At 38.0% G+C, this 11,376-nt stretch overlaps 1 protein-coding gene and 1 non-coding gene across 2 annotated transcripts; one reads left to right on the top strand and one right to left on the bottom strand.

The window, feature by feature from the left end:
• Positions 1-952: 952 nt before the first annotated feature.
• Positions 953-3,113, bottom strand: LOC145577792 (uncharacterized). Its single transcript, XM_081635234.1, has 5 exons — positions 3,002-3,113; positions 2,158-2,928; positions 1,585-1,923; positions 1,253-1,476; positions 953-1,135 (listed from the first exon to the last, which is right to left on the bottom strand). Exons 1-5 carry the CDS (start codon positions 3,111-3,113, stop codon positions 953-955), a joined length of 1,629 nt encoding a protein of 542 aa, XP_081491360.1.
• LOC145580398 (small nucleolar RNA R71) lies at positions 2,745-2,851 on the top strand. The gene has a single exon (XR_014099453.1). It is a non-coding gene; the product is annotated as a small nucleolar RNA R71 (small nucleolar RNA).
• Positions 3,114-11,376: the final 8,263 nt, after the last annotated feature.

The raw sequence follows: 11,376 nt of genomic DNA, 5'->3' as shown, positions 1-11,376 counted from the left end.
CGGAATAGTTCGGGTGAGGTGGTAGATCTGAGTTTTTGGGTGGGATTAGGTTATAGATCTGGGTAAGTTAAGTGGGTTCAGGTTTGGTGGGTTTAGGCTATATATGTATGGGTGGTTTTAAGGTGAGGAAAGGTGGTGGCTTAGGGTTAGGTTAGTTAAGGTTGTGGTGGGTCTGGTGGGTGGGTTCGTTCGGGTTAGGTGGGTTAGGGTTCAATGGGTTAAGGTGGTGGTGGCTTAGGGTCTGGTTGGTTTAGATGGTGCGGTGCGTGGTTCGTGGTGGGGCCTACAGGGTATTGCGGTTTAGTGAGGAAAGGGTGGAAAAATCCTTGTGGGGTGGCAGTGGGGGTTGGACGTGGTGGTGGGTGGTGGTGTGGGGTGGTTTTTTTTTTCTTGGTAGAAGTTTCAGACGGATTTGTACTCCGTCGTGAATTTCCGAAGGACTTTTCCGGGCCAAAATATGTCTTCCTATGCATGATTTCCGTCGGAAAAGGTTGTTTTAATTATCTAAAAGGAACTTCAATCACTCTTCCTCATTGCATCATAAAGTCTCAAATAATCGCAAGGAAAATCCAAGAATCAAATTACAGGAAGGAAAATCTAACACACATGAAAAGAATGACTGAAATAAAATATGCCAAATCAACCCAAAGCAAAGTAACTACTATAAACAAAGCAAAAATGTAATCCCTCCCCCAAGCTAAACTTCACGTTGTCCTCAATGTGAACATATATCGAACAAGAACAAGCAAGGAAAAGAGAAAACTAGGCCCTATTGGCAGAGGAGGGATCAAACCTAAGGGCGGAGCTAGGACCGCCCTTAAAATAACGTCACATCATCCCTAAGACACTAAAAAAAATAAAGAAAATAAAAGGAAAATAAAACAAAAAAAGAATGGGTTGTCTCCCATTTAGCGCTTGTTTAAGGTTTTTAGCTCGACCTCTCTTTAGTAGCTCAACTTGGGTCACCACACATAGAAGATACTCCATGGTATTGCTCATTAATGTATCCACCTCGAAATGACTCCTTCGAATCAGAGTTGATGTGCTTTGTATCCGAGCTTACTTTGATGTAGTTAAACCCATCATGTGGTGGAATATTGTCCTTTTTGCTCACAAGATTTCTATTAGAAACACACTTATCAACCAAAGGGTTAGTAGCATCAATTCTCAAACAAATACCACCATCAAAAGTAAAATTATGGTCATTGAAAAGCTTAAACACAACTTGTTTATCCTGAGCTCTTATGGTTACTTGTCCTTTAGGAACATCTATTAGAGCTTGACTTGTAGCAAGAAAAGGACGACCAAAGATAAGTGGGATCTTAAGGTCTTCTTTCATATCCACTACAACAAAGTCAACAGGAAAAACAAGTTCACCAATCCCAACTAATACATCTTCAACTACACCCTTAGGGAGTCTAATAGTTTTATCAGCCATCTGAAGAGATATAGTAGAGGGTTTAAGTTTTTTCAAACCTAATTTTTCATACAAAGAATAAGGCATTAAATTAATACCAGCACCTAAATCACACAAGACCCTATCAAAATATGTTTCAATTATCATGCAGGGGATAGTAAAACTACCAGGATCATGCAATTTAGGTGGTAGGCTCTCATTTAAAATATTAGAGCCTTTCTCCTTCGCTACCACACTTTCTAATTCCTTATCATTATGATTATGATCTAGAATTCCTTTCACAAACTTTGCAAATTGAGGCATTTGAATCACAAGATCGGAAAAAGGGATGGTGGAATATACCTTCTTAAGAGTCTCATAATACTTCCCAAAATGTTTATCGAGCACGGCTTTTGATAACCTTTGCAGGAATGGCATCGGTTCTTCATAGGTTTGTGGAGCAACATATTTGGGACCTTCATTCACACGCATTTCTGTTTTCGACTCCAGATTGCACACTTTCTCCTCTAATCCCCCATAGTCAATTCATCTTTCTTCACGAAAATTTCATTTCATTGTTTTGTTTGGACTTTTGCTTGACCTTGAAGAGAGTTGTTAGATGACTCACTTGCTGTAAAAGTTGAGAAAGATGAGTTTCTATCCTCTTATTTTGAGCAACAAAAAATTGAATTGTGTTTTCAAAATATTCATTTTGCTTTTCTTGTAACTCAAATTGCTTTGATATAAGCTCTTGTTGTTACGTTGGGAGGTAGAAAAAGTCTCCATAATGGATTCAAGATTTGAATATTGAGGTGGTGGTTGGTGCATGGATTGATGATTGATAGGTGCCCTTGCTTGAAAAACGGGTGGTGGTGGAGGATTCAATTGAGCCTGATTGTTCATGTATGAGAAACCTTGATGATTTTTCCACCCTTCATCAAATGGCCTTGTGAAGGTCGAGGTATAAAAAACATTATCTTGATCAATCGTCATTCCATCATAATTGGGTTGACATTCCCGCACAGTATGGCCCTGCGTTCCACACTTCTGACAAGTTTCCATCGAGGGTTGAGAAGACCTGGCTTGGAGTTGATTGACTTTATGAGTTAATGCCTGCACAGAACTAGTCAACATAGTTAAAGCATAAACATCATGTTTATTACCTCCCCTCTTGGTGACATTTTGTCCTCCTAGATGGTAATTATCATTAGCCGCCATCTTCTCAATCAAATCCTTTGCATCGGTTGAGTTCTTAGTCATGATAGAGCCTCCAAATGCAACATCAATGTATATGAAAAATTCATGAGTCAAACCATTGTAGAATGTTTGGATCAACATCCATTCTGGGATACCATGGTGAGGGCATTGTCTCTGTAAAAGCTGGAATCTTCTCCATGCCTCATATAAAGACTCATCATCAGATTGATGAAAAGTAGCTAGCTCGTTCCTTAACCTTGCGGTTTTCTCTTGCCCCAGGAATTTCACTAAGAAGGCCTTGAGAAGCTTATCCCACGTATCAAAGGAACCAATACCTTCATCTCATAACCACTCCCTTGCTCTATCCTGTAGTCAAAAAAAGGAAAAGGTGTAGTCTAATGGCATCACCAGTGACACCATTGAGCTTCGTAGTGTCACACTTCTCCAAGAAACTATCAATGTGAGTCACTGGACAATCATTCGGTGAGCCCGCAAAAGAATCAGTGGAGATGAACTGCATGAATTGGGGCTTCAACTCAAAACTCTAAGCAGTGACAGGTGGTCTAACAATACTGGAGAAGAATCCGGTTGTTGTATCCGGAATACCATACTCCAAAAGAGATTTTGTTCCTGGATCGACCATGTTTCTTCTATTTTGATTTTTCCTTCTTCTACCTCTTCGTCTTCTTGCAGTAGCTTCGATCCCAGAATCAAAAGGTATTAAATCATCTAAACCTAAACTATGAGTTTGCATGCAACAAAGAAACTAAAACGGGAGATCAAAGACACAGGGAATAATAGCCGAAGCAACTAACAAAATCTATGCTTAGTAAATACGAATCACAAATAACTAGAACGAAACCGTTAGTCCCCGACAATGGCGCCAAAATTTGATAGGCATGTCGCGTACCTAACAAAAATAACCTAACAAGACCACTACTATGTAGATGGGCAAGTAAGGGTCGGATCCCAAGAGACTATGGTTCAACTAATTAAATAGACTCAAGAAAATACTAAGCAAGTAACCAAAGTAGTAGTGAGAATTAATAACTAAAGAACTAATTAAAACGATTAAATCTATAAGTAATATGACAAATCAATGCTAAAAACATCCAAGATCAAGCATCACCACGAATACAATTAATACAATAGTCGTTCTACCCCTAACATATAATTCAATTGATTAATGAGGAAAAGTAATCCCTGAATAGTACCAATGGTCTCTCCTGAGTTATCAATGGCTTCCCTAATCACAATCAAGCCTACTTCCCTGGAATCATGTAAATTAAAGACTTTGAGCACATTACTCTAACTTCCAAATCATCCATTCAACTACCCCCGTGATGAACTTCAAATCCTTAATTGATTTATTCAAACCCCGTCAAAACCCAACTCCCGTTGGGATTAAAACAATGGATTAATAACAATACTAATTATCCCTAATCTATTATTGGCATGAGCACAATCAATAAAGCATACCAATAACAATTATCATTAGAGAATTTAAAGAATTAAATCATGCATTAATCATATTCGGGTTCCGCTAGATCTTATAATAAGGAAACTACTCACACATCTTAATGAAAACAATAACAAGAATTAAAGAAAACATAATTAATAATAAAAGGAATTAAAGAGAATAAGAAAATACCAAATCTTGAATTATGAGAGATAAATGAAGAATCTTGAGTGCATAATCTTCAATTACAATGAAAATAAAGTCTAGAGAGAGAATTAGGGTTCTAAGATGATAGATTGTGAAATTATAATGCTAAAGGGTATTTATAATAAATCCAAAAGATAAGATAGAATAAGGAAAGAAATCGGATTAAAACCGACCAAATTCGTCCAGGCATGGGCGTGTCACATAGGACATGGCCGTGCCTAAAGTCAGAATCAATTTTTCTTCAAACTCCAGTGAGACATGGTGTAGACACCCATTTGTGTCTCCCCAAAACCAAACCCAGTGATGAATGCCTTTCACGTCGAACCATAATCGAATTAGGTGAAAGTGGCTGAAAGTCAAGTGTTGCGGTTTAGTTTTAATTAAAATTCTCTTCTCTCTGTTTTTGAAAATAACTCTATTTATTTGAAAATATCCAAACCAGTTTATTTTGGTCCATAATTAAGGTCTAATAATAGTGTAGTTGGATGGGGCTCGAAAAGACCTTTCCAACGATATATTATAAGCCCAATTCCGATGAATATTGAGGAAGTTATGGCCAATATACTAAACCGGGCCCGGTTAATTATTTAAATACGGCCCAATGATCTAGAGGAGGGCCCAATGTTAATTATTATCCCTAAAATTATTAGGATTAATTATAATTTTCTAGAAGTTTCTAGAAGATTCTTTTTAATTCTAATATTATTAGATTTAATAATTAATTATTTTAAAATAGACTTTTATTTGGAGTAAAATATTATTTTATCTTAAAAATACGTTTTTTTTATCTTCTGTACGGATTCCGTAGATCAAGTTGATTAAAGATCGGATTCCGCGTGAAGAAAACGCGCTAATACAGGTTGTCGCCAAACGACAAGTCTGTCGCCGCGCGACAGACCCTGTCGCCTCGCGACAGACATTGTCGCGTCGCGACAGAGTCGATTCCTGGCGACAGCGTGTAGTTTTATTCCTTATCAAATTCTATGTTTTTCCGGACTATTTTCATTATAAATAGGGTCCGAATCCCTGTTTTCAGAATCTACAATCAACTCTCATCTATTCTCCCAATCAATTCTCTCTATTCTCTCACCAAGAATTACTTAATTCTTATTTTTCTCTCTCTTTCTAAACAACCTTTTTAAATACAATATTCCGCATTCACAAGACTTAGAGTCTCTTAGCCAAGTTCGAAGTTGCCTTCGCCCTAGACGTGCAAGGGTTGATAATTTCTGAGGGTTTGGTCCAAAACTAGTCTAAACTTTATTCAATTTAATTCTTTAATTTAGTTCTTTAATTATTCTTTATTATTTTCATTGAAGTTACTAACTTGTGTATTTTGTTATTAGAAAGAGGTACGAGGCTTCAAAGTATGTAATCTTACTACTCTCTTTCAATGTAAAAAGCATGTTTATTAATGTTTATTTCCTAGTATCATGTTAGGATGTTTTTATGCTTTCTAGTATCATGTTTAGGATGCCTTTACTCTTTCTAATATCATGTTAGTACCATGTTAGGTTTAAAGCTTTGATCTTTATTGTTTAGTGACATGCTAGGGTTTGTTATTAATTTTGTTAGTATCATGCCTAGGATCTTGCTATTATATTTAAGCTTTATTATATCATGTTATTATCATCGTTGTTATTGTTTATTGGTTATTATGCTTATGTTGCTTGATATTTATTTTATTGTTATTGCTTTGATCACACCTTTTATGATTGTTAAAGGGAATTTGTACTTGAAATCACGCTTAATAAGATAATTATTAATTTGGTTTAGGCTAATGTGATTTTAACTCAAGTGATCGCCAATAATAGATTTTATTTGTGCATTAATATTCAACCAACATAGATAAACAGGTTAGGATTATTATAATGTTTGTATGTTATTCGAAAAGCGCACATGAATACGAGCAGAACAAAGTAGAGGCCTATTTTATAGGGCGGGTCCTTTCTTTTGTAGATTGGATTCGTACCCTCATCCCCGGACCCTGTTTGGTTCAAGAACTTATGGAGTAGTTGATGGTCCTTTTGGATTGTCTTTTGGGTTTACAAGTTCCTAAAACTTGTTGGCGACTCTTTTGCTCTCTTTTCCTTCCCTTTAGAACGCCACCGTACTTTAGTGTATGATCACAGTGGGGTTCAAGTTTGGGGTCATGATGCTTGAAATATTCCCTACAGTTTTTGGCGACTCCACTGGGGAGGATTTCTATTTAAATTCCTGAAATTTATTTAATTTTGGCAATTATTTAGAATGAGCGGATGAGACTCGAAAAATTCTAAGTATTTCATGTGCGTGATTTGATTAACATTATTGTCATATGCATTAAAAGGTCCTCATGGGAGCACCCCATGAGTCAATCCATAGGAATTTGACACGTAGGAAATTTGAGAAATATCTTTCATGACTAGAATCGAAAAGATGATGCGAAATCTGGAAAATTCGAAGAACACAGAAACTTGCCAAGGCATGTAGGAACTAGCGTCTAGAAAACAGGGCTTGTCGCCCGTAAAATGTTTCTGTCGCTTGGCGACATGAGCTTTTTTGCGGCGACAGTCCCTGTAGTCTGGCGCCAAGTTCTTCCAATACCGAGCCAGGGGTCTGCCTTCTTGCTTTGACCATTTCTAGCATTGTTGGCTTGATTTTGCTTATTGATTGAGTCCTTTTCTCACTTTTCTGAACCCATATGTGTTCTACATATGGAAATAACCCTCTGGGGGTTCCTGCTTCACCTGCCCAATGGAATATCCCACTATCATGTGCAAAGTTCAGATTTGGGTACGTGCAAAGTTTGTGAATCCACCAAACCATGGAGTCGAGTTCGATTTCATCACGAACTCGCGGAATCCTGTCCATTCGCTCCAACCCTCCCGGTAGGCTTGTGTGCAATGCATATGGATTCATAACCATGGATCTTTTTTACTTAACCCATATCCTCGAACTTTAGAGAACTAGAGCCATGGTTAGGTTGCAAACTCATCTTGTGACTATGTGAACTACTTGTGCCCCCTTGCTTGTATATATTAGATGTGTGTTAACCGTTTGTTTGACTTGTGTTAAAGACTAAATAAATTGACTAATGACTAAAAGGACTTTATCTAATTAATTAATTTTCAATTAATTAAAGGCTAACAAATTAATCAATTCGACATAGTACGACTTTAGGCATGTCCATTTAGAGTAAAATTACTGGAAACAGTCCAGATTAATGTTCCAGAAATGGCGCAGAAATTTGGACTGTGGCGCTGCAGTTTAGTGTCTGTCGCCTGGCGACAATTTTGTCGTCTGGCGACAAGCTCTAAACAGTGGCGACAGTCCTGTTGTTTTAGCGACAGTCCAGTTTTCTTGCTCGAGTCATCACGACGAATCTAATTCACAGTCTACTAATCAGTTTATCAATTTATTAAAGGTTGAAACCATGTTTAAGTCTTTAATTAAGTTTAGGCACTTAAAGTCCAATGGTCATACACTAAGAGTCAAAGCATGTCACTCACACATACATAAAGCACACACATAACATGTTTGTTACATTATGACCATGTCTAGAGAGTCTTGAATGCGTGTTTTCCTTTTTTTTTATGGGGGTAAGTCGGATATTAATCCTTCATTTTTAAAACTTAATCCTCCAATTTTGAAACTCCATTAAAATTTCCCTTAAAATATATACCCCATTTTTGCCTATTCTAATTTCTTTTTTAAAAACCAAAAAGTCAAGTCAATTAGAGTCAAGTATTAAAACAAATATGGTTTAACTTACAGCGCGTGGACAAGAAAGGAAGGGCGTTTAATCAAGGACAACACTTTTGTTCAAATCTTACTTTTTGACAAACCAATCGGTAGGAAAATGAAAGCTAAGAAGGCAATGGCTAGTCAAGAAGAACTTAATGAGGTCAAGGGACAGGTAGCCAACTTGGCTGAGATGTTACAAAACCTATCGCTGCAAATAAGTAATCCTGAAAAACAGAAACAAATGGACCTAATCCAGGAAAGCTTGGGCAAGCTGTCCAACGACTTTAGATTCCAAGAGATTAGCTCCCAAGGGGTCTCGGTGGATAAGGACCTTCTCCCACAGAAGTTCAATCCCAATGACATCCCTAAATTTAAGGCTATGGATAATCCTTATTTTCATCTAAGAGCTTTTGAAACTGTAATGAACATTAAGGGGATAGATAGGAAAGAATTTCACTTTGTATTTTCATTATCTTTAGAAGCTGTATGTCAACAGTGGTACTTTTCACTTGATAAAGAAAAGACCTCTAGTTGGGAATCTATTGTAAGTGCTTTCATTGAAAGGTATAAATGCAATATACAAATTGAAACCGATCATAGAGAGCTAGAAATGCTAAAGCAAAAAGAAAATGAAGGTTTCACCTCCTTCTTTAATAAATGGAGGGAAACTACTGCAAAAATGGTTGAAGTACCTAGTGAGAAAGAATCTGTCAGGATGTTCATTAAGAACCTCCAAGAAAAATATTCTAAACACCTTAGGTACCAAAGAAATCTAAACACCTTTAAGGCTGTCTATGATATTGGAATTAATATTGAAGATGACCTCGTTAAACAAAACAAGTCAAATAGTGGCTGGAAAAATAAGAAGAACGACAATCCTTCTTCATCCAAATCCACCCACTCAAACAATGTTAGCACCCTTAACCTAAATGAAGTTTTGGCAATGAATAACAATCGAGGACAAAAGAAACCATTTAGGAAGAATTATACTCCTATTGGTATGAGTTATGACACCGCATTTGACCGCTTACATGCAAAAGGTCTTATAACTCCCATTAGACCATTTGGGGACCTGCCTGTCGAAAGGAGAACGGCTAGCTGGAACCTAAATGCACATTGAAAATATCACCAAGGTAGGGGTCGTCCTACGGAAAATTGTTGGAGGCTAAAAGAAGCTATTCAAGACTTGATCGATAGTAACAAGCTCCCATTGCCCCCTGCAAGCAAGAAGCCAAGCATCAACATCGCACCGCTGTCAGATTCTTTGGCTATTTCTGACGAAGAAAATCAAGTGGACCCATCTAGCCTTATAGAGCCTGTCGAGACCATTGAAGAAGAAATCTTCGAAGATGCTCTCAAATTCCATGGCCAAGAACCTGCAACTAAGCAAGAAGTTTTGGCGTTGACATCAATATTGTCAGAAATGTACAAGTTGCTATCACAAACCTTTGAGGCTATAAGAGAGAAAAATGAGTTACTTAAAAGTAGACCTCCACCCAAGCAAAAGAAACCTTTTTCTCTCCAAGTGATTGACACTCCCAGGAAAAATAATAAAAGTTATACTCCAATTGGGACGTCGTACGCTAATATGTTCAAAATGCTCTCCGAGAATGGCAAAATTCAACCTCTCGAACCGAGACCATTTGAGTCATTAAAAAGGATGGACAAATACTATTGTTCATATCATCAATCAGGGGGACATACAATAGAGCACTGCTTCAAGTTCAAAGACTTGGTTCAACGTTTGATTGATGAAAAGAAACTGGTTCAACTTCCACAAGATGCTACAATTAATGGAGTATGGGACAGTGATGATGAGGACGTTTACCTTAAGGATATTGAAGAGACTCCTCTATCAACAATATACCCAGTAAGTGACATTTGGGACGAAGAAGATTCGCCCATAGATGTCCTCACCAGGTCCGGGAGAATACAACCTCCCATTTCAACACAACCTATACCTACTAACCAGCAAATTCCCGTGCCTATAATAGAAGACAACGATGTAGTCAAACAACTGAAAAAGACTAAGGTCGAAATGAATGTATGGAAGCTCTTAGCTACATCCCGGGAGCATAGGGTTGCGGTCATGGATGCTTTGGCTAAAGTAGGCATAGATTCGGACACTACTCCTGAGGGACTTGCTAACTTCCTCACGAGTGATCTCCCAAGTCCAATCAACTTAGTCACTTTTTCGGATAAGGATCTACCACCGGAAGGTGACAAACACAATAAAGCTCTAAACCTCACAGTCATATGCAAAAGGATGAACGTTCCTATGACTCTTGTGGATAATGGTTCAGCAATTAATGTGTGCCCACTTAGAACCGCAAGAATGTTAGGAATAAGAGATGAGGATTTATCCCCATCAACTCAAGGCATAAGAGCTTATGATAACTCACGCTGTCAAGCACTAGGGACAATCACCATGAATATAACGGCGGGTGCAATTGAGCATGCCACCACATTTCAAGTAGTGGATATCAAGGCATCCTTTAACTTACTATTGGGACGCCCTTGGCTTCATGATTTAAAGGCCGTCCCTTCATCTCTTCATCAACAAGTAAAGGCCATAATTGGAGGAATTCCAATTACCATTGATGCTTCATCCATGAGGATCAAAACGGTGGAAAATCCACTAATTAATGTGGAACATGATGAAAATGATGAAGATTTGTGGGGCTTTAGCGAAGAGGTCTCCTTAATAGAAGAAGACGAAAGGACCCCTCTTCATTACGACCTCCACTCAAATATGACAACTAATGTTATTCTAAGAAAGCAAGGACATTTTCCTGGAATGACTCTAGGAAAGAAGAAAGGAATAGCTAAACATATGGGACTACCTGGCCTCCCTAAATTGGATACTTTCGGACTTGGTTTTGAACCAACTCGTGAAGACCTTAAGTGGGCCCAGGAAAAATCAAGAGCACGAAGGAATGCTCGTGCACAAAAGAGGGAGATACCCATGGATCAATATCCTCTCACCTTAAATGGACAATTTATAAGAGAAAGGGAGGATTATCCTTGTCATGAATTTCCTGAACCTTTCTTTGTAAATGGCATAAGACAACCCGGGTTCGAGATCTTTTTGGATTGTTGCTTCCTAGACGAGATCCCAACTCCAAATTATAAGGAGAAGGCACCTCCTTGCTTTGACTTTAATGTCATGGGACTCCTCTTTGGAAGAGAAAGGAATGAGCCAAGATACTCAGAAGATGATTCTTCACTCATCCAAACAGTTCTCCAAAGTGAAGGCTTTGATCCCTAGGATTTTATCACTCCAATAGAAGATCAAGAGCGTGGATGGCTCAAGACGGTAAAGATAACCACTACAAATGGAAAGAAGATATCAGTAACTACAGGACAAGGACCAATGTTCGAAGAATCGTCT

This window comes from Chenopodium album, chromosome 14 (genome assembly GCF_948465745.1).
Source record: "Chenopodium album chromosome 14, dcCheAlbu1.1, whole genome shotgun sequence".
NCBI classification, from domain to species: domain Eukaryota; kingdom Viridiplantae; phylum Streptophyta; class Magnoliopsida; order Caryophyllales; family Amaranthaceae; genus Chenopodium; species Chenopodium album.
Note: the sequence above shows the minus strand (reverse complement) of the source record. Positions and strands in the feature narration are given on the sequence as shown.

Excerpts from the sequence above, each read along its gene's own strand:
- LOC145577792 (XM_081635234.1), bottom strand. The coding sequence starts at position 3,113 with ATGCAGTTCATCTCCACTGATTCTTTTGCGGGCTCACCGAATGATTGT. Across the intron at positions 1,924-2,157 it reads GACTTTTTCTACCTCCCAAC|AGGAGAAAGTGTGCAATCTG; the intron begins GTAACAACAAGA and ends ATGGGGGATTAG. Across the intron at positions 1,477-1,584 it reads ACCTAAATTGCATGATCCTG|GTTTGAAAAAACTTAAACCC; the intron begins GTAGTTTTACTA and ends ATGAAAAATTAG.